At 42.9% G+C, this 26,466-nt stretch overlaps 1 protein-coding gene across 8 annotated transcripts in view; it reads left to right on the top strand.

Moving 5' to 3' along the window:
* The window catches only part of plcb1 (phospholipase C beta 1), a 751,229-nt gene that overhangs the window by 519,336 nt on the left and 205,427 nt on the right, over positions 1 to 26,466 (top strand). For all 8 annotated transcript variants that reach the window (XM_068044354.1, XM_068044355.1, XM_068044358.1 and 5 more), the window contains 2 exons: positions 2,806 to 2,906; positions 16,621 to 16,787. In XM_068044354.1, the coding sequence (XP_067900455.1) occupies positions 2,806 to 2,906; positions 16,621 to 16,787 (268 nt within the window). The remainder of the gene's footprint in view (positions 1 to 2,805; positions 2,907 to 16,620; positions 16,788 to 26,466) is intronic.

The following is a 26,466-nucleotide window of genomic DNA, read 5'->3' as shown; positions in this document are numbered from 1 at the left end:
GCAACATTTTATTGAAAGACGTTTTAGACACAAAGCAGAAATATCAGGCCAGTACAGAAACAGCTTAGGTCTTGGGACTGAGAGCAATCTGTTTTTTGCCCAGTCTGCACGGTGTCACAAAGAATTTGCATCCCACGAGTCTTTAGTGTGTTGAAAGAAATGAATTACTGGACAGGCTTTTGGAGCATGAACAGCTTGAAGTCCTGACAACCAACAAGTTACTTCATTTGCATGAGCTGCAGGTAGATGTGTGCATAAATCTTATTGAAGTTGCAGAGAAATGTTAGAGCCATTGATGGCACATCGGCAATGATGCATTAATGTGGAAGCTTTGGAATTGCACAGAGTATTATTGAGCTGCCAAAGTATAGACTGCTTCATTGTAAGTGACTGAAATCCAGCAACAAAATAAATAAACGAGCCAAAGCAGAGGATGAACAGATCTTGGCATCAGACTACATATTACCACTGTTTCTACAGCAAAAGGATTGCAAGGTCACAGTGACGTTTTGGTACATTGGAGGCACAAAACACATTAACTCAACTAATTACTTGAAGCATTGGCAAAGGCATTGTTGTGGCCCTTGGAGCAGTCACTCAGCCCGTGCTGAGAATAAAAAAAAGAAATCTACTTTTGAGAGGAAATCTAGCTATTTTACTCATTATTTCGCTTGTGTTGCCTCGTTAAGGCCGTCATATAACATAAGGCATACATCACCCAGCAGAGTAAAATGTCTGGACAGAGAAAAATGTCTCAAGGTATCAATATAGAAAGAAAGAATTTGACCATATCTCTCAGAAATGTTGCAAAGCACTTGCATTATATTCATGATGTGCACTGATGACCAGTCTATGCAGCTTGATAAATGAGAGGAGTTTTAATTGAAAGAAAATGGGTGGTTTTGGGTCGAGTGGAGGGTGGGGGAGGGAAGGGGTGTCGGTGTTTAAAGTAAAGTAAAAAAAAAATTGGCTTCCCAACACAAACCTGCCTCCAACCTGCCCATTTCCAGCTTTTAAGTCGCCTGTTGTTGCTAGTCGGTGCATGGGTGGGCTCCGATTCCGGTGATTGTCCAAACCCCGTGGAGGAAGGGGTGGGGGTGATGTATGACGATGTCTGCTGAAGGGGGGGTGGGGGTTTTGGGGGATCCGGGGGAAGCATTTAGTTCTTCCTGAAGCTGTCCTAGGAACATAGGACTTAGGAGCAGGAGTAGGCCATTCGGCCCTTCAAACCTGCTCCGCCGTTCGATAAGACCATGGTTAATCTGGTTATAGTCTCAACTCCACTTTCCTCTCTGCCCTCCATAACCCTTGACTCCCTTGTCTATCAAAAACCTATCTAACTCATCCTTGAATATATTCAATGACCCAGCCTCCGCTGCTCTGTGGAGAAGATAATTCCACAGACCAACAGCCCTTTAAGAAAAAGAAATTCTCCTCATCTCTGTCTTAAAAGGGAGATCTCTTATTCTTAAAATAGGAACATAGGACATCGAACTTATATCCCTTCAGCTGCTGGGTTTCCCGAGGCCTGTGAAACCCAGCCAAACAATGTTAAACCTGCAAAGCAGGTTAAATCAGGGGTTTCCAGCCTCATTGAAATATTTAAATTGGCCAACCTGCCTCCTCAGAGTGGATTGGCTGCCCCGTCCCTGTCTTGCCTCCATTCAACTGGAAGTAGGTGGCTTGAGGTCGGGTTTGAGCTTTTAAAAGTTTTAAAGCCTCACCAACCCCAACCCACCTGATTTTGAGGGTTAAGAATCTGCTCTTTCTTTGCCACGTGAATAGTTTAAAATGCGTAAACAGGGTTTTGCATTACATTGTCTGAAATACTGAGGAACTGCCAATTTAAATTCGATGTATAATTGGCAGTGTAAGGTGCAGTTGATTCTTTGGGCTGTATTTTTAGGCCCTAATGGGGGTGAGCACAGAGGCGGGCAGGCACGTAATTTCACATCACCGGCCAGCTTGTGGGTTTGCAGGCTCCATCCCGTCCCCGGGCCATTTACCCAGACGTGGGATAGAGGGTGGCACAGATACCCACCTGAAAACGGCAGGTAGCCGCTTAACGCTAGTTGAAGGCCAATTGTCAGAGGCCGACTGGAATTTTCCAGTCAACCTACAGGCCCCACAAGGCTGTTAGGAACAAGCCAGTTGCTTGGAGGTAGCCTCCCAGCAGCAGACCGGAGGACAAGTGCTCCACATAGGCTTTGAGGCCCTCCCTGCCTGCCTGGTCTCAGTTGAAACTGCAGGCTGCCCGCCCGATGGAGGGGCACCCCCTCCACAATGGTTGTGCGTCTGGTGAAGGGATTTTAAAATTGAAAAATTAAAAAAGTTGGAGGTGCCTTCTGTCACTTCCTGGAAAGGCAAGCTTTTCCTTCTTCGGTGCTGCAGGGCACTCCTACTGGCCCTCTAGCTTGGAGAACACTCCCACCATCTTCAATTGGATGACCAGACTGCCCTTGCTACTAATTGGCCAATTTGGGGGGAAATCACTGCTGGGTGACTGTTTCACCCGCAATGCAGGCTTCTGACCCCATTTGACCCTAACGTCAGGATTCCGAAGTTCACGGGGAAAATCCTTCCCTTAATATCAGTGGCACTGAAACCCTCTCAGAATGTTATCGGTGCTACAGAAGTATTAAAACTGCCCAAAGATTCAGTTGTTTCTGATGCAGTACCATAATATCATTGTTACACCTGTTTATTTCGTCTGTTACTTCACCAACAATGTCGTTGTAATCATTTTTTTAAATACAATGTTTTCCAGTCCTAGTAACATGTTTCTTTTTGCATTTTCACTAACAGAATGACTCCATTCCACAAGAAAATTTCACAGCTGAAGTATTCCAAGCGTTCTTGAATAACATTTGTCCTCGACCTGAAATTGACACCATCTTTTCAGAATAGTAAGAAATACATTTTCTTGTTTGATTCAATATTGGAGATTTGATAAGTTATCTCTCATCTTACGTTTGGTCTTGAACTTTTTTGTGGCTGCAATATTGATGACTTATAAATAATACCTCCCTTGTGCATGTGTTTCTCTTATACAGCGCTAAGCAAATACAGAACTTGGGGCTTGTACTCACAAGATTAGATGGTTGGCCAGACTCTACTATAGATTGGATGTGTCTGGTTTTTGGAAGGATCAATCCTGTTGTGCTAAATAGTCTTTTTTGTTGTTCAATGCCTCCTTATGTTCTGACTGTCTTCATTTACAGATGTGTGGTCAATGACTTTTCATACCACCCTCACTTCCTGCTCCAGCCAGGCATAGTGCTCCAAATATGTTTCTGCTACACTAGGCACTGGAACTGTTCCCACTCAAAACACACGTGCTGCATTTTTATTTTAACAATCCCGTACTCTTTTAAATTTGTTACAGATGGAATTATTCATCCAATGACATTATTGCATTGCTCCTGTTTACCAAGCTGTGGTACTTCCGAATGTCAGATGTACTTAAATCATAAATGCCTTGTTTATGAAGTCACATGATGTTGCTAGCACACATCCCTCCTCATTTGTTATCTGAAAGGATAATTTCCAAGAGTGTAATTTGTCTCTAAAGCAATCTTTTCCAACTGATAGACAAGTTTTCTATTTTTAGATTTAATGCCAGCAGTCCAATTATAATGGCCCGGATTTTGCTGTGGGAATGACAGTGAAACTGACAGCAACTTCTGGATTCTGCCCATGAGCAGAATAACACAGAAACCCAGACGTTGCTGTCAGTAATCCTAAGCTTCCTCAAAGGGTGTGCTATTGAGGTCAATCCTCTATCACCCCACAAAACTGCAAACAATGGGAAACCTAAGAACTGATGAGAACTTTCACTCTTAGCTGTTCATCTCGCTGTTAAAGCCCTTGAAAAGGTTACACCTTATTGAATGAGGTGTAAATAAGTTTTTAACGGGGTTCTAACTTCACAATTACTGCTAACCACCCTCACTGGCCCTGAAAAGCTAATTTTATATTTGTAGAATGTCCAATCTTTCCATTATGATAAAAAACCCACATTTTTAAAATAACTTTTAAAATTTTGTTTATTTTATCTTATATCTTAATCCAATCATAATCATTTATTCTGCTACATGAAGATTTAAATTAAAAGTAAAGGGATGCAGTGCTTTTAACTTCCTGGTTGGTTGTCTGTGAGAATACTTCAGTGTGATTGGCTGCTTATTCTGCTTACTGACATCACAGCTGCTGCACGCCTGGAGGCCTCCTCGATTTGGCACCAGATTTAAACAGCCATCGGGAAAGGGGCCATCCAGGCCATAGAGATCACTAGATCTTTGTGGCAATTTTCTTTGAGGTCTGTGGTGAGCGTCGTTCCTTTGCCACTGACTGCGAACTCCAGGTCTATATGAATATACCAGAAGCCAATGCTTAAAAAGATCAGTCATATTTCAAAGTCACCATTTTTCCTGTATCTATATCATTTGGATTCACTTAAAATAATTCCTAATCTGTAATATTGGTTGTGCAAAAGTTGCAAGTTATTTAAGTCTTTTTCAACCAAAGTGTCATCCATTGCTATCTCCATTCAAGTTCCTTCTTCTCCATCTCACATCACATTGGATTTTTCAGCATTGCCAATGCTTGTGATTTATTTGCATGTCCTGTGATCTTGAGAACTATGATTCATGCAGAAAATTTAAACATAGTTTTCTTTAAAGTTCCAGTAAGAAAAGTGGGCATCAAAGTAAATCCAAAAGATGTGACTCGCGAGTGACCTCTGACTGTTGCTTTTTAATGGCAGCACATTGAATATTTAATCCATCAACACTCCCAAAGCCTAGTGATGCATTTTGTTCTAGTGAAGTTTAGATGGTTTAGATTTGTTGAAGCCTTGGACATCAAACTCCAATGGGATTGGAGGACACACAGCAGGCCAATCCCTGGGTGAGAGTAGGTCACTGACATGTCAGCACACAGATTGGTGAGAGTGTCCCCAGGCTACCTGAGAAATTTCACCCGATACACCATTAATAGGTCTGGCAGGATCAATATTTACCAGAATGAGGAACTTCAGTTATGCGGAGAGATTGGAGAAGCTTGGATTGTTCTCCTCACACAAGAACATCAGAAAAAGGGGCAAGAGTAGGCCAAATGGCCCTTTGAGCCTGCTCCACCATTCAATAAGATCATGGCTGATCTGATCTTGGCCTCGACTTAACTTTCCTGCCTGTCTCCATAACCCTTGACTCCCCTACAATTCAATAATCTGCCTATCTAAGCCTTGAATACATTTAGTGATTCAGCCTCCACAACTCTCTAGCTTAGAGATTTTCAAAGATTCATGACACTCTGAGAGAAGAAATGCCTCCTCATCTCTGTCTTAGAGCAGAGAAGGTTAAGAGGCGATTTGATTGAGGTGTTCAAAATAATGAAGGGGTTTGATAGAGTAAATAAGGAGAACTTATTAACAGTGGCAGAAAAGTTGATAACCAGAGGACACAGTTTTAATGTGATTGGTAAAAGAACCAAATTTGAGATGTGGATTTTTTTTTAACACAGTAAGTTTTTGTGATCCGGAATGCACTGCCTAAAAGGTGGTGGAAGCAGATTCAATAGTAACATTCAAAAGGGAATTGGATAAGTATTTGAAAAGGAAAACTTCAGAGAAAGAGGAAGGAAGTGGGACGAATTGTATAGCTCTGTCAAAGAGGCAGCACAGCTTTGATGGGATGAATGGCCTCCTTTTGTGTTGTTTCATTCTACGGGTTCATTCTGCGGCAAGTGAGAGCTCGTGTAGGCCCCATTCTAGGACCCAGAAAGTTTTGCTGGCAAAAGTAATTGATCCTAAGAACTCCTTTGAAAGATAATCTAGTTCTTTCCTGTTATCCCTAAAAGTGCCTTTAACTTTGCCATTGAAGCAGCATGGTGCCACTATACAGGCATGGACTGTGGGCGTTAATTAAGAAAATGAGTACACATCAACTGCTCAAGATAGTGCTTCCACCTGAAAAGAAAGCCCCTGAAATGTTGTGACCTGAGAGTTTAATTTTCTAATAGCCTGCGCGGGGAGTAATGCCCATTATTGGGGTGCTGGATGGGTATACATTTGTAATATATTTTCTATGTTGGTATTCTATTTTTCATGTAAATTTTGAGATACTTTAAAATCAGCATTAAAATGGATAGCTGGAATATATAGAGGTGGCTCATTAATTGATGTTCAGACAATTTTGTGCTTGCACCTAATGAAACCTAGTGTATTAATGGAGAAAATAATCAATTAAAACAAATATGTTCATTAAGGGTGATCAAAGCACTTAACCAATGATTCAGAAACCATTGTTAATTGTCCTTTTTTAAAAGTTCAAAATGTCACATCCTCCCTCATTCATTCAGCCCCCACATGCTATCACAATTCAGTGAAGCTTCCCATTGTGAAGATTACTGGTGGTATTGAATTGACAAAAATGATGTGCAATTTCCCTCAACCCTTATTTAAATAGCCAAAAGCTGCATTTTTCCACATGATGCAGTCATTAAAAGTAGCAAAACCACACTCCTAATAAATCTGCTCGTAGTACAATCATTTGGGGTATAAATTCAACATTGTTGTGCCTGCCTAAAATGGATGCAACAATAACCAATTTAGCAGGGCAAAGGCCTGGAGGCCACTGCTACACTGGCTGGGGCCTTTCTGTTAGGCAGCCCTGGCAACAGTCTGAAATATGCACAGGCTTCATTTCAAAATTGAAATAAGGCTCCTAGGCCATTTCCGATCTGGATGGCTAAATACAATCAGACTAAGCAGAGCTAGCGTCGTGCGAGCTGTGACTGGTTTTTCCAGGTCTTGAGTGACCTATCTTGCAGTCTTTAAAAGGATTGCCTTAGGTCACTTGGAAAAGGGCCCCAAATCTTTGAGGAGGATGTCCTAGGATCCACAAAACAATCGTGGGCCTCTGCCAGCCCAGGCTTTCTTGCTCTGGACTGGTGAGCTGCATCAGGGTGCCTGAAGAATATTACAGTTCTAATGATAAGGCCTGAGGACTAACTTAGGATGGTCTTTGGGTTCATTCTGCTACACCCCCAATCCACATCGCTGGAAGCAGGCCTAGTTTTGGCTCTAATCAACTTCTACCCCTTTCAGTCATAAATGAGGCCATGGATAGGGCGGCGCAGTGATTAGCACTGCAGCCTCATAGCTCCAGCAACCCAGGTTCAGTTCTGGGTACTGTCCGTGAGGAGTTTGCAAGTTCTGCTTGTGACCACGTGGGTTTCCTCCAGGTGCTCCGGTTTCCTCCCACGTGCCAAAGACTTGCGGGTTGATAGGTAAATTGGCCATTGTAAAAATTGCCCCTGGTGTAGGTAGGTGGTAGGAGAATTGAGGGAAGGTGGGGATGTGAGAGGGAAAATGGAATTAATGTCGGATTAGTATAAATGGGTGGTTAATGGTCAGCATGGACTCGGTGGGCCGAAGGGCCTGTTTTGGTGCTGTATCTCTCTATGATAAAGGGTTGATGGCAAACTTAAGCAGCCAGTTTTAACCTATTTTGCAGACGCTATCAGATAATGTTTGAACAACTAGCATAATTTAAAAAAGGGATCCAAAATAATGGCTGGTCTAACTTTCACAATTTGTACTATCACCCTGAATCTCCTGAGAGAGGTGAATAATTAAAAATAACATTTCCAAAAGATAAACCCTTTGATATTTCTCTGTGAACTCCAAATCTAATTTAATGAAACTCCAGGATTTTAATCTAACATTATGGGCTACAGTGACCTTCCTAACCTGAGATCATTTCCACAATCACAGTGAAACAACAATTACATTCTGTAGAATATCTGATCATCTCTGTTTACATTTAATCTTATGATCTTCAGTCTTGTCCTTAAACACATATTTATTTAAATTATTTTCTCGTGGAACTAATCTAAAAGCAATCGCTTCTTTTTCTGGATGTTTATTTCTCATATCCACAGTCAAATGGTAAAAACATCCAAATCGCCAATCATACTTGAGGCCTGTCAGTTGTGTACCCATATCCACTATTCTGTGATCACAGGCTAAGTTAAATAACAACAACTCGTATTTATATAGCACCTTTAACAGAGTAAAATGTCCTGAAGCTCCTCATGGGAGTATTGTCAAACAAAATTTGTCACCATTGTTAAGCCAATGTGTTTTGCTGAATGATAATTGTCTTTGGTCCACTGACTGGAGATCTGAATTTATATTTTTTTTAAAAAAGACATTTTTAAAATACCAGCTATAAAGATGATTTTACTGGCAGCTTCAGTTGGCTACCTAATTTGCAACACTGTGTCCTACACTGCAATGCTGTGAGGAGGGAGACAAAATGTCTGCTAATTGCCCAGCAAGATCCAGGAAGTTTAAAGGAACTGCTTGTTCTCTTTTTGCAAGAGAGAAATACTACTAACTGCTATGTTTTGAATCATTGAATGACTGTCATGTGACAAGCCCTTCCCCAGCTGTGGCTTTAAGCTGTTGTTTTCTCTGCAGCAGAGGAGAAGCAACTGGACTCTGACATGAGCAGACTCTGACTGGGGGTCCCTCTCTCTCTCTCTCTCCCCATTCCAGCTTTCAAATCCTGCTTGTTGACTGACCACCTTTACATACTCCGACAACAATCAGAAGCCTTGTTGGAGGAAATCATCCGCATTGCTGTCTCAAGAGACTCACCGAATCAATCATCTATCCCTTCAAACTAAAAGCCTCAGGACCACTCAATTCAGTTAGGAGCCAGCTGAACCACCAAACTCCACAGACTGTATACCTTTTTTATGGACTCTAACTCAATTAAACTACCTTTCCCACTCTAACCTATTTGTGTGTATGTAAACCTCTAGTGTGTGTGTGTGAGAGTGAAAGTTGGTGCATTGTTTATTATTTTATTTGTTCGGTATGGTGCAATAAAGTTAACCTCTTTCTTTGTTAACACGAGAAAACCTGTCCAATTGGTTCTTGTTATGATCATAGCAAGTAAGTAATCAAACACCTAATGAATTGGCCAGTATATCCACTTTAAGAAAGAATTAAACCTGTTCTGGTCAAACAAGGAGAGGGAAAAGAGAGAAGCCTTCAACCCTTCCTCACTTGACTGTAACACCATATAAAGAGATATTAGGACTGGTGACCAAAAGCTTGATCAAAGAGAGAGGGCTTAAAGAGTGTCTTAAAAGAAGAGAGGTAAAGAGGTGAAGAAGTTTAGAGAGGGAATTCCTGAACTAGGCAGTTGAAGGCACTGCCACCAAATGGTGGAGTGATGAAAATTGGGGATGCGCAAGAGGCCAGTGTTGGTAGAGCACAGGGATCTTGAAGGATTATAGGGCTGGAGGAGGTTGCAGAGATGGGCAGGTAACAACCTTGTTACATCCAAGTTATCCACATCTCCCTTTAACTTAAAAGTCTTGGGTCACATTGTGGTCCCTTCTGTGAATGTTTTCATAATTTAGAACGTGGAGTCCAAGAATCCTCCTTATTGCTTTTGTTACAGCCAGCTGAGGAGCGGGTCTCAGGCTATTCTCTTGCCCTCCCTCTTGTTTGACCGCAACAGGGTTTATTCCTTTTAAACAGTAGTTGTGCTTACCACCTTTGTGAGTGTTTCACCTTTTACCTTTACTGTGATTATGAAAGAACAAATTGGACAGGTTTTTTAAAATTTAGACAAGAAAGAGGTAAGTTTATTATACTTAACATTTTAACCCCGATTTTAAAAATGCTAAAAAAATATGCTACACATTCACGCACACATTCACATGAGAATCACACACCCACAAATAGATTACAGAGGGAAAAATAGATTTGGTGGTTGGATTAAAGACTAGAATAAATGGAATTTAAGTACACAGTCTATGAAGTGGGTGATCCGGTAGTCCACCGACTGAAGCTGTATTCTTGAAGTCCTCGCTGGTCAAAGTGCACTTTATGGTTGGCCTGCTCTGCTCAGGGGTTTCCTGAAGGCAGAATTGTAGTTGGCTCTCTTCCCCTGGTCTCTGACTGTCGCAGTCTGTAGGCTTGGAGGGTTCGCAGTCGCAGACAGTTTTCAAACTTGATGTTTTCTGGAGAGAGAGAGGGAAGCCCACAGCTTTCTCTGCTGCTGCAGTCTCTGTTTCTGCTTGTCTTCTCTGTGCGACAAAACTTCCCAGTTTTCAGAGATGGACAGACGGTTACCTGGTTCTCTCAATCCCGCTTGTTTTTAATGACGTCCATAGTTGAAAACCCAAATGCTCTTTCAGGTGGGGTTGTCCGTGTTTATCCTCTGGAGAGACGTCGCCACTTAGTAATGCCTCAGGATGACTTTGAATGGCCCGCTAATGAGGATGATCTGGGTAAGCTACTCAGTTAGCCAAAACATTGTTCTGGCTGGGCTTCTTGTTAGACTTTTGTCTCCAGTTCGATTTCCAGGTATTTCAGATGCAGATTGCAGTGGCCATCTTGGCTGCTAATTTTTGAAAAAGTTACTGTAGGGTTTTTTTTGTTAGAAGTCTAGTGTAAGTTTTCAACCAATGAAATTAAATATTTTTCATTTGGCATATGCGGTTTCCTTGACACTTTTCTCTGAATCCTCTGCAAAGTATAGATGTCCTTTTGAAGAATAAGTTGCTCAAAACTGTAAACAATATCTTGCATGTAGCTTTATCAATGAGTTACGCAAGGTTCAAACAACCTCTAATTAAATCGTCTTAAGATGTATTTCACTATGTAGTACTTGATTAGTTTTATGAACACCTGACTGGATGCTATCAATGGTAACATTCACCTGAGATCCTTATCGTCCCATATTTACTAATAATCTGCATATGTTTGATGTATCTGTACTAATTTGCATTGTTTGATATTTAAATTAACATTAAAATCCATCGACTATCTCATTTGCATAATTGATCCATTAAATTTTCAGTGTTGTCAACTTCTATTAGATCCATTAGTCAACTGATCAAATAGCATTAAAAGTGGTTATTAAAGTACAATTTTAGATCATAGATTTATAGATTTTTGTTAGCCATTAAGGGATAGAAACATGGAAAAATAGGAGCAGGAGTAGACCATTTGGCCCATCAAGCCTGCACCACTATTCAATATGATCATGGTTGATCATCCAAACTCAGCACCCTGTTCCTGCTTTCTCCCCATATACCTTGATCCCACTAGCCCTAAGAAATGTATCCACCTCTTTCTTGAATATATTTAATGATTTGGCCTCAGCTGCTTTCTGTGATAGAGAATTCCACAGGTTCACCACTCTCTGAGTGAAGAAATCCCTCCTCATCTCAGTCCTAAATGGCTTACCCTTTATCCTTAGACTGTGATCCCTGGTCCTGGACTCGCCCGCCATCGGGAACATTCATCCTGCATCTAGTCTATCCAGTCCTGTTAGAATTTTGTAAAATTCTATGAGATCCCCTGTCATTCTTCTAAACTCTAGCGAATACAAGCCTAATTGACCCAATCTCTCTTCATACGTCAGTCCTGCCATCCCAGGAATCAGTCTGATGAACCTTCGCTGCACACGCTCCATAGCAAGAATATCCTTCCTCAGATAAGGAGACCAAAACTGCACACAATATTCCAGATGTGGTCTCACCAAGGCCTTGTATAATTGCAGCAAGACATCCTTGCTCCTGTACTTGAATCCTCTCGCTATGAAGGCCAACATACCATTTGCCTTCTTAACTGCCTGCTACATCTGCATGCTTACTTTCAGCGACTGATACACAAGGACACCCAGGTCTCACTGCACCTCCCCCTTTCCCAATCTATCACCGTTCAGATAATAATCTGCCTTTCTATTTTTGCCACCAAAGTGGATAATCTCACATTTATCCGCATTATACTGCATCTGCCATGTATTTGCCCACTCACTCAACCTGTCCAAAATTACACTGGAGCTTCTCTGCATACTCCTCACAGCTCACACACCCACCCAGCTTTGTGTCATCTGCAAACTTGGATATATTACATTCAATTCCCTCATCTATAAATATATATAGTGAATAGCTGGGGTCCGAGCACTGATCCCTGCGGTACCCCATTAGTCACTGCCTGCCGCTCGGAAAAAGACCCATTTATTCATACTCTTTGTTTCCTGTCTGCCAACCAGTTCTCTATCGATGTCAGTACCTTACCCCCAATCCCACATGCTTTAATTTTGCACACTAATCTCTTATGTGGAACCTTATCAAAAGCCTTCTGAAAGTCCAAACACACCACATCCACTGGTTCTCCCTAGTTACATTCTACTAGTTACATCCTCGAAGAATTCCAGTAGATTTGTCAAGCATGATTTCCCTTTCGTAAATCCATGTTGACTTTGTCCGATCCTGTCATTGTTTTCCAAGTGCTCTGCTATTACATCTTTTATAATGGGCTCTAGCATTTTCCCACTACTGATGTCAGGCGAACTGGTCTATAACTCCCTGTTTTCTCTCTACCTCTTTTTTTATATAGTGGGGTTACATTAGCTACCCTCCAATCCATTGGTACTGTTCCAGAGTCTATAGAACTTTGAAAAATGACCAGCAATGCATCTACTGTTTCTCGGGCCACTTCCTTAAGTACTCTGGGATGTTGGTTATCAGGCCCTGGGGATTTATCGGCCTTCAATCCCATCAATTTCCCTGACACCATTTCCCTACTAATATTGATTTCATACAGTTCCTCCTTCTCACTGGACCTTATGTTCCCAACATTTCTGGGAGGTAGTTTGTGTCCTCCTTAGTGAAGACAGAACCAAAGTATGTATTTAATTGGTCCCCCATTTCTGACTGTAAGGGACCCACATTTGTCTTCACTAATCTTTTTCTCTTCACATATCTATAGAAGCTTTTACAGTTTTTATGTTCTCTGCAAGCTTATTCTCATATTCTATTTTCCCCCTCTTAATCTATCCCTTTGTCCTCCTTTGCTGAATTCTAAACTGCTCCCAATCCTCAGGTTTGCTGCTTGTTCTGGCCATTTTATATTTCTCCTCCTTGGATCTAATACTATCCCTAATTTCTTTTGTAAGCCACGGTTGGGCCACCCTTCCTGTTTTATTTTTGCGCCAGACAGGAATGAACAATTGTTGTAATTCATCCGTGCGCTCTTTAAATGCTAGCCATTGCCTATCCACTGTCAACCCTTTAAGTAACGTTCCCCAATCTATCATAGCCAACATGCGTCTCATATCTTCACATTTTCCTTTATTTAGATTCAGGACACTAGTCTGGGAATCAACTCTCTCACTGTCCATCTTAATGAAGAATTCTATCATGTTATGGTTGCTCTTACCCAAGGGCCCAGCCCAACAAGATTGTTAACTAATCCTTTCTCATTACACAATACCCAGTCTAGGATGGCCTGTTCTCTAAAATAAAAGCAAAATACTGCAGATGCTGGAAATCTGAAACAAAAACAAGAAATGCTGGAATCACTCAGCAGGTCTGGCAGCATCTGTGGAAAGAGAAGCAGAGTTAACGTTTCGGGTCAGTGACCCTTCTTCCGAAGAAGGGTCACTGACCCGAAACGTTAACTCTGCTTCTCTTTCCACAGATGCTGCCAGACCTGCTGAGTGATTCCAGCATTTCTTGTTTTTGTTGGCCTGTTCTCTAGTTGGTTATCTAATTGGATATGAAGACAAGGCAGGTAAATAGAGTTAGGAGACATATCAGCCATGATCTTATTGAATGACAGAACCGGTTCGAGGGGCTGAATGGACTGCTCATGTCACTATGTTATTTGCTAATAGGAATCTGGATGTTGGCTTTAGGGGCTGTGGTGGGCTTCCTACTGCAGTCATCTAATTGCCATCTTTGCCATTTTCATTCATCTGCTGTCTGTTTGTGATCATTTCTGGCTGTGAGTCAAAGGAATTGGATATGGAGAGGTGAAGAAATATTTTCAGTAATTGGAGTTTGTACAGGCAGTCTCTGCTAAAAGACAGAGAGAGGGAGAGACAATTTTTCACTTTGTATGCAACACGCATTCAATGTAATTTGTAAGAACCTATGCAATAGATGGCTAGAAACAGTTTTATACATTACATTCATCACACAGTTAAAGCCATTATCGCTGCCTTTGGAACAAATGTAATGCATGAGCAAAATTTATAGCCACTCAATGGAAATACTGCTGAAAATCTGTGAACATTGAGATGGGGCTGGATTTTGTGCAGGAGGTGGGGCTCCCGGCACTGGGCCATAAAGATGGGGGGAAGCCCCAGCTCGGCCTTTTCATGCACCCCCGGAGCAATCCTCCCTCATTTTGCTGCTTAAGTGTCCTATGCCGGGATCCCCATCTTTAAAGGGACAGGGATCCCACCTTCAAGAGCTGCTGGCCAATCACAGGGCCAGCAGCTCAGCGGTATCGGCAGCGCCACTGCTAGCAGAGGTCACTGCCGCTTCTGCAGAGGCCTGGGACACAGGCCCAGTGCTAGAACCCCAGGCCTCAGGTAAATGAGACAGGGTCGCCGGTACCAGTCCAGAAGGTCCGGATGAGGTGGTGGGGGGGTGGTGGGGGGGCGGTGGCGTGAGAGGGTGGGCATGAAGTCCAGGGAGAGGGAGGTCCATGGAAGTGGAGGTTTCGCCGGCGGGGGTCCGCCATGGGCTACAGATTGCCCATGAAGGAGGGGCCCCCATCCCAAGCCCACAGGGAGAGTGCCTCATTTTACAAGGCACCCTCCCCACATGGTGGAGGCAGCCCCCGCCACTTGTTACATCCCAGTGGCAGCAGGAAGAGACCATTAATAGGACAATTAAGGGCCTCAATTGGCCTCGGGGTAGGAAGGTCTTCTTCGGCCTACTCCGCCCCTGGCAAAATTGTGACGGGCTCTGCACCCTCGCCACCCATCGTGATTCTATGGGCGCTTCTGCCCCCGACCAGGCCTCGGGGGCCCATACAATACGCCTTATTTGAATTGTTTTTGAAAAGAACATATCGAAGATTATAATCAAGACTCCAAGGGATTTATGGCTTCCTTGCCTTTATATTGAAGTGTTTACTTTACACTTTTTCAATGAATAGAATCTTACAACACATGAGGCCATTTGGCCCATCAAGCCTGTGACAGCTCATTGAAAGAGCTTTCTAATTAGTCCCACCACGCTCCTCTCCCCACCCCCCCCCCCCCCCCCCCCGCTCCCCCGCTCATTGTCAATAGCCCTGCAAAATTTGCCTTTTCAAGGAAATATTCAATTTCCTTTTGAAAGTTCCTATTGAATCTGCTTCCACCACCCTTTCAGGCAGCGCATTCCAAATCACGGCAAGTAGCTACGTTTAAAAAATCTCATCTCCCCACTGGTTCGTTTCCAATAAAATTACCAGATTTATTCAATTCAATTTCACAACTTACCTTTGCAATTTGAACTACAACTTCCAAGTTACTTGTCCAAGATCACAACCACTAAAACTAATCCACCCCTTTTTCTGACTAAAAGGGACCTTTTTGCAGGAGGAGGACACCTTGTGCTTCACTGGAATCATAGAGAGATACAGCACTGAAACAGGCCCTTCAGCCCATATTCCCTACCTTCCCTCAATTCTCCGACCATCTACCTACACTAGGGGCAATTTACAATGGCCAATTCACCTATCAACCTGCAAGTCTTTGGCTGTGGGAGGAAACCGGAGCACCCAGCAGAAACCCACGCGGTCACAGGGAGACCTTGCAAACTCCACACAAGCAGTACCCAGAACCGAACCCAGGTCACTGGAGCTGTGAGGCTGCGGTGCTAACCACTGCGCCACCAAAGAATGATTTCCCTGAATGATATTTTAAGTTTCAGCAATGCTTTTAACATTAGTATGTTACCTGTGTCCTCTGGATTTCTAACTACCGTAACAAACCTTAGTGCGTGGCAAATGTCCTTTAACCACATGTTTGTAGCAGGAGGATTTGGATTGCACCAATTGAAAACGCTTTACAGCCAGTGAGCACTTTTGAATGTAGTCACTGTTGTAATGTAGGAACCGCGGCAGCCAATTTGTGCACAGCAAGCTCCCACAAACAGAAATGTGATAATGACCAGATAATCTGTTTTTTTGTGATGCTGATTGAGGGATAAATATAGGCCAGGATGCTGAGGATAACTCCCCTTCTGTTCTTCAAAATAGTGCCAGGGGATCTTTAACATCTGCCTGAGCGGGCGGATGGGGCCTTGATTTGATGCCTCATCTCAAAGACAGCACCTCTGACAGTGCAGCACTCCTTCAATCCTCCACTGGAGTCTCAGCCTAGATTTTTGTGTTCAAGTCCTGGAGTGAGACTTGAACCCACAAACAGCTGGCATAGAGGTGAGAGTGCCACCAACTGAGTCATGGCTGACATAGCCCCCCTCTGCTTCCCCCCCCCCCCCCCCCCCCATCAAAGTGAAACTTCAGACTCTGCCAATATATGTTTGGGATCATAAATATCAATTTTTTTTTATTATGAGCAATGTCTTATGACTATGGGCATGATTTTCTTTTCTAAGTGACTGGCAGTGAATGTTCTATCAGTTTTTCTCATTAAATATCTGAGTACTAGCAGGACTGAAGATGAGACAGAGGCAAGGGAAGGTCCTTTTAAAAGGAATATTTAATAACACTGTTTTCAAATTATTGCAAGTTCTTCCTATGTAACAGAAACCTCCTGGGCTTTATTCCTTCCTTTATTTCAGTGGTGCAAAGAGCAGGCCGTTTCTAACAGTGGACCAGATGACAGAATTCATCAATTCTAAGCAGAGAGATCCACGTTTGAATGAGATACTCTACCCTCCGGTGAAACCAGAACAAGTGCAACAGCTCATCGAGAAATATGAACCGAATATCAACCTTGCGAAGAGAGGTTTGTTTATTTTGGAGTTTATTTATATGGTTGCATGCTTGTTATATTGTACAGGGAAATTATAAGATGATGTTGTTTGACTGGTGTTGCAATACTTTCCAACTGATTTATACTGAAAAGAATAACACACACATTGGAAATGACAATCTTGCGTTTATATAGGTAACAAGCAATGGCTTGCACTATGTGACAAGCTGGCAGCACATCAAGTGACTCCGATAATATCACAATTCAGGAGTGCAAGTTATTAACATCTCTTCACTCTGAGATATGTTTCACCCTGAAGCACATTTCAACTTGTCACTCTATGTAATATATGCAAAGAAAGTTACTGTAATTTCTCAGTAGTTTTCCAAAACACAAGTGACAGCAATTAATTCTGTATTCCATGATTCATACTGGAGTATTGTCATACCATGTAACTCATAATGGACTGGTGCTTTTACTTTACAGAGTGCTACATATAGAATAACACACAGGCTATTGTATGTTCCAAGGTGGTAACGCATCAAGGGATGAAGGTGACAGCATTAACCATTGTTGTTTCTCAGTGTCACAGTGTGTAATATACGGAAGTGGGTGTGAGTTAGGTAACTGCTGTTAACAATAACAAAGAAATGTTATTCGCTGTGATGAGTGTCCTGATAGTTAACAGACATCGGCCATCAAAACGTGACCTGAACTGAAGTGTGACACTGGGTGATCTGAAGCGTAGTAGTATCCAGTTTTATTTCACAGCTTGTTACAGGTGAATAGATCACTTGGGTATCAATGATGGGATAATAAGGGGTGATTTGTCAGAAGCTGGCTGGAGCAGATTGCAATCTCAAGGGGAGTGTGAGGCATAGAGTAACAGCCGGCCTGAGTTCCAGGCCGCTGGTCAGCTGCTTGGCCATTTGGCCATTTCCGGTGGAAGACTGTAGCTGGCTGGCTGGGAAGGTTGAAAATCCGAGCCACGACCCTTCCCCCCGCACCCCATCATCGGCACGAAGTTGCGGGCAGCAAGATAAATCCAGGAGGTGGAGTGTTGCAAGGGCCCATGGCTGGGGGAAAGGGGTAGCCTGGGGCCAAGACGTTCCTTAAAGGGTCCAGAGGAGTGCACATGCATTTTTCCGTAGGGCTCACTTCAGAGTGGTAAAGTTGGAATACTGGCTGATTTCCGCCAATACCTTCCATCCCAACCCACCCCTCTCCTCTTCCCTCCCCTTCTCCCAGTTGTATCCCACTGATGGTCCAGCTGAGATTACTTATCTGAGCACAGACTTGGGGAATAAATCTAGGACTTCCTATTCAGCATGGTTCAGTAACACACTGAACAGTGCAATTCCACACTGAATTAGCAGGGAGAACTCTCTGACAAACTACCGCTTATCAAGGGCTCATCCTGTGTTTGAATAATGTATTAGAGTTCTTTAAGGAAGTAACAGGCAACATGGATAAAGGGGAACCTGTGCATGTGGTGTACTTGGATTTCCAGAAGGCATTTGACAAGGTACCACATCAAAGGTTACTAAATAAAATAAGTGCCCGGGGTTTGGGGAGTATCATATTAGCATGGATAAAGGATTGATTAGCTAACAGGAAACAGAGAGTAGGCATAAATGGGTCATTTTCAGGTTAGCAAGATGTAACTAGTGGAGTGCCACAGAGATCAGTGCTGGGGCCTCGACTATTTACAATCTATATCAATGACTTGGATGAAGGGACAGAATGTATGGTTGCTAAATTTTCTGATGACACAAAAATAGGAGAGTAAGCTGTGAACAGGACATAAGGAGTCTGCAAAGGGATATAGATAGGTTAAGTGAGTGGGCAAAGATTTGGCAGATGGAGTATAATGTGGGAAAGTGTGAACTTGTCCACTCTGGCCAGAAGCAGAGAAAAGCAACATATTATTTAAATGGAGAGAGATTGCAGAACTCTGAGATGCAAAGGGATCTGAGTGCCCTCGTACACGAAACACAAAAAGTTAGTATGAAGGTATAGCAAGTAATTAAGAAGGCAAATGCAATGTTGTCATTTATTGCAAGGGGAATGGAATATAAAAGTAGAGATGTTTTGCCACAGTTGTACAGGGCATTGGTGTGACCACATCTAGAATATTGTGGACAATTTTGGTCTCCTATCTTAAGGAAGGATATAATTGCACTGGAAGCGGATCAGAGAAGGTTCACTCGACTGGTTCCTGGGATGAGAGGGTCGTATGATGAGGAAAGGTTCAGACTGTATTCATCGGAGTTTAGAAGGATGAGAGGTGATCTTATTGAAACACAGAAGATCCTGAGGGGTCTTGACAGGGTGGATGTTGAAAGGATGTTTCCCCTTTGGGGAGAGACTAAAACTAGGGGGCACAGTTTAAAAATAAGGGGTCTCCTATTTAAGACAGAGATGAGGAGAAATGTTTGTATGATCGTATGTTTTATTCCTCTGCGGACTTTCTACCAAGGTTAGCGAAACATATTATAATAGCATGGTTGTGATAAGACCCTGAGCTGGCGGGCAGCCATAAAGACAGGGCTAAATTGTGGCGAGTCGAAGAGACTTAGTAGTTGGCAGGAAAAAAGACAGAGGCGCAAGGGGAGAGCCAACTGTGCAACAGCCCCAACAAACAAATTTCTCTGCAGCACCTGTGGAAGAGCCTGTCACTCCAGAATTGGCCTTTATAGCCACTCCAGGCGCTGCTTCACAAACCACTGACCACCTCCAGGCGCGTATCCATTGTCTCTCGAGATAAGGAGGCCCAAAAGAAAGAAAAAGATAAGACCCAACTATATCTGTTATGAATACGTGACTGCAGAAGATGTCTAAGTTAATTGATTTTAGCAGGATGGTGGTAAGGACACAACAGTCGACCTCAGCATCTCTGGGAGATGTTGGGGAAAACCAACATTCTCATTCTTTTTTGCCATGCAGTGATCTGTTACTGTAATGTATGCGGTCATCACGTTAAAGCAGGATTGGGCTTGGGTGTGCGGTTTTCTGTGTTCAGATAGCCTGCTAACATTCAATGTGTGCTCACACATAAAGAATGCTTACCTGGGTGAGGTAATGGAGACACTTATTAAACAGCACCCGGGGACAGTTGATGCTTTCAAGAAATGAGAGGGGGGAACAGGTGAAGAAAGTTTGCCGGTGAGGGGACATGGGAAAAAATTGGTCCTGTCAACTTCAGTCATCCCTTTCCCTTAGGAAAGTATCTGAACTGCAGCCAACAACTGCCCAGCATGGAAATTGGGAACTCATTGTGTGGGGAACTGTTGGTGGAGATCTCAATCCCATCATAGCACACAGAATATTGGAATGTTCCTGAGAGTTTTTAGGATTATGGCCCTTGACAAAAGAGTGATGTGGACAGAGGCAGCCAAAGAGGAAGAGACAGATGATTCCTTTCCGGGATATAGCAGGATTATCGAGAGTATTGTGACTAGCGACCCTGAATGACTCACTGAAGATCCAAACAAAGTAAGTAATGACTTCCTCAAGGCTACTGCCCCCATAATGCTCAAATAAAATCATTATTAGCATGAATCTCAAGCGCGATCCCATTTTGCAGCTTTTAGGGCTGCTTTTTGAGGTTGAAGTGCATTCATGGTAACCCTCTTGAACGCTTTGATGATTGAACGTTGTCATTATTAGGCCAAATGTTTACACAGACCAGTGTGTCGGTGGCTTATTCATCTTGTTTCCAATATTTTAATCTCCAGCATATGATTATTTTTAATGGCAATGGATGTTACTGTTGAAGTGGTTGCAGTACTTACCTTTGATCTCTGTACCAGGATTAACACACGAAGAATGTATTTTCTTGTAACAAGAAATGACTTAGGTGCGTTCCCCGTCAACCTTTGGATGAGCCTTTGCTACAGTGCTTCTTCAAAGACTTTGTTATAAATCTCTCAGCCAATAATCCAACTATTGACACAACGGCTGAGGACACAAGACCCCGGCCTTTCTCGCACACAGTCACCTCGTACATCCCAACCGCAAACAAGGTCACATACTTAATACTTCTCATTTGATTTCCTTGGTAGATATCATATTCAATAAACACGCCTGTAATTTCAACTTTCTGGAGTCACCTGCTTGTCTGAAACCGTTGCTGTTTTTATAATCTTCAGGAGTCCTTGATCCTGGACTTGGTGCTCGGATTGGTCCAATATATCATGTTCAGAGTCCTGGGGAAGGATGACATGCCACTAATTCCACCAGACAATAGATCTCAGACTCACACTCCCAGTATCAAGGGCACAAACCTTGCTTTAGTGTACTTTAGATGCTACATTTAAGGCTTTTTTTTGAACTGTCAATGTTTAGGGGCTGTTATTCATGTTGAAACAATTGATCAGCTTTTACTAGTTTGGATGTACGGACTCTGGGAATTGTAGGTCTCCCAGCTTACATTAAAAAGAGTTGTATATAAACGCTATCAGTGATGTTGCTGTCATACATCCAGAGAGAAAGAGAAAAAGAAAAAGGTGGAAACTGCATGAGAGACTTGAGAAGAGAGGAGACAGAATCAAGGAGGGACTGACACAGAGTGATAGAATGAGACATACCCAGAGATATGCAAACAACAATAAAGGCATACAGAGTAAGGGTGGCAGAAAAATTAGAAGACAAAAATAGCAATAGAGAGTGAATAAAAATTGGAGAGTGAGAGACAGGTAGATAGTGAGAGGGAGAGTTGTAAAGCCAGAGGTAATCATCTATAGTTAGCAGAAATGAATTGGCATGGTGAAAGCTTCTGAAAACTAGGGGATGGTTGTGTGAAAAATGGCTAAAATCTCAAACAATTATGGGGATACTTTTACATGATTACAGTCAGATGGTCGATGAGGTAGCATGCTTTCAAATTGCCCTCACTGGTCTGCCAGATATTGAATGAAAGTTTATCACCGGTTCCCTTAACAACTGCCTGTAGAGTTGAGCACCACTGCTTAACATTAACATGCTGTTCAGTAAGGAAGAGAAAGATGTGCTTTAGGATGTAAGTCACAGGATTTGTTACAGGATATTGAGCTGGAACAAAACATTGCTCTAGCAATAATATTGCTTTCTGCATTTTTTGGTGTAACGCTGCTTCCAATATAAGGCCATGTATCCTCTGACTTGCTGTGAAACTAGTTGTTTTTAGATGAGGAATGGTTGAGGTGTGAATATTTCCTTTAGTTTCAGTTAGAGTATGGAATCATTCAGTCACAAATAGCACAGATTGACTGTTACGACCTGGTGAGAAAGAGGTCTAGGGTTCCCTTTCAGCCTTCACCTGGTCTTACTGTAACAGGGTTTTATTTTTTAACACAATGTGTTTTAGCTCCCCCTTGGTGAATCCTTGTTCACCGCTTTCTAATTGTAATACAAAGAAACAAGCACAAACAGGCTTTATTACGTTTAAAGAAGAAAGGTGAAATTTTATTAAACTTAAACTTAAAAACTCTAATTCGGTTAACACCTACGGAGACATGCCACGCCCCACGCTAGCATGCATATGCGATACGTACATGCAAATAGAAACAGAAGAGAGCAGAAGAAAGATTAAGTGAAAAGGTTTGAGGTAATATCTGAAGAGTTGTTGTTACGGTTCTTCGAGCTCATTATAGGGTCCTTTTGTAGGTAGATCTTGATTTTCATTGGGTCCCAGTATTCTTCTTAAACCTTGTTCACTGTAGGAGACTTTTCTCTCTTGGGGTTCATGTGTCTTCTTTCATTTTTTGGAGTTCCGTGAGAAAGAGATGGGAGCAGATAGGAGAGGAGGTCTGCCTCAGTCCAGGAGCAAATAGCTTTCTGCCAGTTCAAACGCTGTCTCTCCAATTTAAAACTCTCAGTTCAAACTCTGCCACAGCCTGGTAGCCATGTGACTAACTGGTCTGATGGTGGATTGAATTGGAGCAGGGAGTGGCTCCTTTGTCTCCAATCCTGTCTGTTAATATGCAAAAATGTCTTTCTAGCCAGGGGCCTGGCAACCCCTTGTATCAGGCCTTCACTTCTTCCCAGCAACAATTTGAAATTTAATGTCCATGTGGTGAAATTAATATGCCTCATTCTTGGCAGGTGGGGGCCTGCATGACACCTCCACACCCAGGGGAATGAAATGCGATTTGGAAAAAAGGCGCAATTCATTAAAAGGGTTGAGAGAATATATATGATACAGAAAACCATGCATTTCTCTTATTTAGAACATAGAACATTACAGCGCAGTACAGGCCCTTCGGCCCTCGATGTTGCGCCGACCTGTGAAACCATCTGACCTACACTATTCCATTTTCATCCATATGTCTATCCAATGACCACTTAAATGCCCTTAAAGTTGGCGAGTCTACTACTGCTGCAGGCAGGGCGTTCCACGCCCCTACTACTCTCTGAGTAAAGAAACTACCTCTGACATCTGTCCTATATCTATCACCCCTCAACTTAAAGCTATGTCCCCTCGTGTTTGCCATCACCATCCGAGGAAAAAGACTCTCACTATCCACCCTATCTAACCCTCTGATTATCTTATGTCTCTATTAAGTCACCTCTCCTCCTCCTTCTCTCTAACGAAAACAACCTCAAGTCCCTCAGCCTTTCCTCGTAAGACCTTCCCTCCATACCGGGCAACATCCTAGTAAATCTCCTCTGCACCCTTTCCAAAGCTTCCACATCCTTCCTATAATGCGGTGACCAGAACTGCACGCAATACTCCAGGTGCGGCCGCACCAGAGTTTTGTACAGGTGCAGCATGACCTCGTGGCTCCGAAACTCGATCCCCCTACTAATAAAAGCTAACATACCATATGCCTTCTTAACAGCCCTATTAACCTGGGTGGCAACTTTCAGGGATTTATGTACCTGGACACCAAGATCTCTCTGCTCATTTACACTACCAAGAATCTTCCCATTAGCCCAGTACTCCATTTATTTCCATTAATTTATAAATCCTAAAGCTTATTAAAATTGCCTGTCTTTTCTGGGTGCCAGTGCTGCTTTAATTTCCCCTTTTTGGCATCCCAGTAACCATGTGGTTCTTTGGGGAAGTTTTTCTCCAGTTTGCCCATTGCCATAACTGCCTAGGGTTTTGTTCCTGTTGAGGTCGACCAAGTGGTGGGGGTGGGCGGGAATTATATTTAATTAGCCCTAAGTTGGGGTTTTTTCCAAGAGAGTCAGTCGTGGGCGGGTCTATTCTGAACACTCAGTGCTTTGCTGAGTCATGCAAAGGCTTTTGACTTCAAGGATGGGTGGCTCCCTTTTACTCTGACTGTGGGGGAGGATTCTTTGCCAATCTCCCCTTTGTCCCAGAGGACACTCCTGCCTGCAGGTATTTGTGCAGACTCTACTGCACTCCCCTGTGCCACTTCAACTAGGTGAAACATCACCCTCATGGTTTCTCTGCCCCCAGAGGTCTTTCTTTGTCTCTGCAGATCCCTGTAGGTGCTGTTAGCAACTCTGGTGGGGTCCTTCTAGAGTCTGCATTTACGTAGGAGGATGTGGGGGTCTAACTTTTCACATTTTTTGGGGTTGGCTGACCAGACACTAGAGGTTTTCATCCAGGATTCCTCCCAGACTTCCTTTAACCTGCCCTCTTGGTCACTTTTTCCCCTTCCCTGTCTAACTTTTTACAGCTGTGTGCCTGTCTGTCCCCTTTTGTTCTTGGCTAGGGTGCCTTATAGTTCACCAGCCCTCTGCTGAAGGGTCCTCCTAACACCAGTACAGGACTTAGGCGTGCAAGTTTCACTGTAGGTTGGTGTTTCCCCTCGACCTGGCACACGTGGAACTTCTTGCAGTACTTCACCACATCTTTGTGGAGTTTTGACCAGTCAAACTGCTGTTTTATGCAGGCTTTGGTCGTTCGTATATCGGCATGTACAGCCACTGTAGTCTCGTGGGCCCTTTTTAATATATCTCTCCGGTACCTCTGCAGCAACAGCGGCTGCTTACCAGGCTCTTTGAACCTGCTGCTCCTCTACATGGGTCTTTATGGAGAGTGGGACAGAGTGTTTAAATTCCTCTAACAGAATTACTTCCCTGAGATTCTCATAGCTGAGCTGTACTTTAAGAACCTTCAGTCACTGGTTAAAAGCCAGCTGCTTACTTTTTTCAAACTCTAGATAAGTTTGATTAGCTTACTTCTTGAGGGTTTTAAACTTTTGGCGATAGGCTTCAGGTACTAATTCATATGCCCCGAGGATAGCATTTTTGGTAAGTTCATAATTTTATGAACTCTCATCTGGCAACAGAGAATAAACCTCATGGGCTTTTCTAGTTAGCTTGCTTTGTAGTAAAAGAGACCAAATCTCAGCTGGCCATTTTAGCTGCCTTGCCAGTTTCTCAAAGGACACAAAAAATTCCTCCACATCTTCCTCATTGAATTTTGGGATTAGATGAGCGAGTTTTAGCAATTTTGTACCCAGCCCTGAATTATGTTCCTCCATATTGGCCACGCTTTCACTGGGGTTACTCTGTCGCCTGCAGTTAACTCAAACCACTTCAACTCTCTTCACATTCTTTACGGAATATTTTTTCTCTCTCTCCTCGCTCTCTCGTTCCTTCTCCTGCCTTTCTCTCTCTCTCTCTCTCCTGCCTTTCATTTTCTTCATGTTCCTTCTAGAAGGCTCTCTCTTTCTCCCTCTTTCCTCAAATTCAAGTTTCCTTTGTTCCAATTGTATCTTTGCTAACAATACCCTGTTGGAGTCTGTTTCTAACACTGCTTCTGCTTCTTCAAATTCAAGGGAAAATTAGCTGACCACTAGCCTTAGGAGTTCAGACTTCCTAGCCTTGCCACATACAGTGATCCCACACTGCTCAGCCATTTTCCTCAACTCCTCCATAGACAGTGCTTTTAACTTATCTCAAGTTACTTCACCCTGGCTTGGGGAGCTACGAGCATCAGTTGCAGACATGTTGCTATTCAATCACACACAACCACAAGAAAACCTGTATTAATCTTGCTCTTTTTTTGATTGGGAACAATTTGGCTTCCCGCTTCCAATTTCTCTCGTTTGTCTGTGGGTCAATTCTGGACGCTAGCACCCAAAGTTCTGTTACGACCAGGTGAGAAAGAGGTCTAGGGTTCCCTTTCAGCCTTCACCCTGGTCTTACTGTAACAGGGTTTTATTTTTTTAACACACTGTGTTTTAGCTCCACCTTGGTGAATCCTTGTACACTGCTTTCCAATTGTAGGGCAAAGAAATGAGCACAAACAGGCTTTCTTAGGTTTAAAATAGAAAGGTGAAATTTTATTCAACTTAAACTCTAATTCGGTTGATGCCTACAGATACACGACGCGCCCACGCTAGCGTGCATACGCGATATGCACATGCAAATAGAGACAGAAAAGAGCAGAAGAGAAATAAAGTGGAAAAGTTTGAGGCAATATCTGAAGAGTTGTTGTTACGGTTCTTCGAGCTCACTGTAGTCCTTTTGTAGGTAGATCTTGCTTTTTGTTGGGTCCCAGTGTTCTTCTTAAAACTTGTTCACTGTAGGAGACTTTTCTCTCTTGGGCTTTGTGTGTCTTCTTTCATTTTTTGGAGTTCCGTGAGAAAGAGATGGGAGCAGATAGGAGAGGAGGTCTGCCTCAGTCCAGGAGCAAAGAGCTTTCTGCCGGTTCAAACACAATCTCTCCAATTTAAAACTCTCAGTTCAAACTCTGCCACAGCTTGTTAGCCATGTGACTAACCGGTCTGACCACGTCTATTTGTGGATT

The sequence above is a fragment of the Heterodontus francisci genome, chromosome 13 (assembly GCF_036365525.1).
Source record: "Heterodontus francisci isolate sHetFra1 chromosome 13, sHetFra1.hap1, whole genome shotgun sequence".
Taxonomy (NCBI): Eukaryota; Metazoa; Chordata; class Chondrichthyes; order Heterodontiformes; family Heterodontidae; genus Heterodontus; species Heterodontus francisci.
The sequence above is the reverse complement of the archived record's forward strand: the minus strand, read 5'-3'. Positions and strand labels throughout refer to the sequence as shown.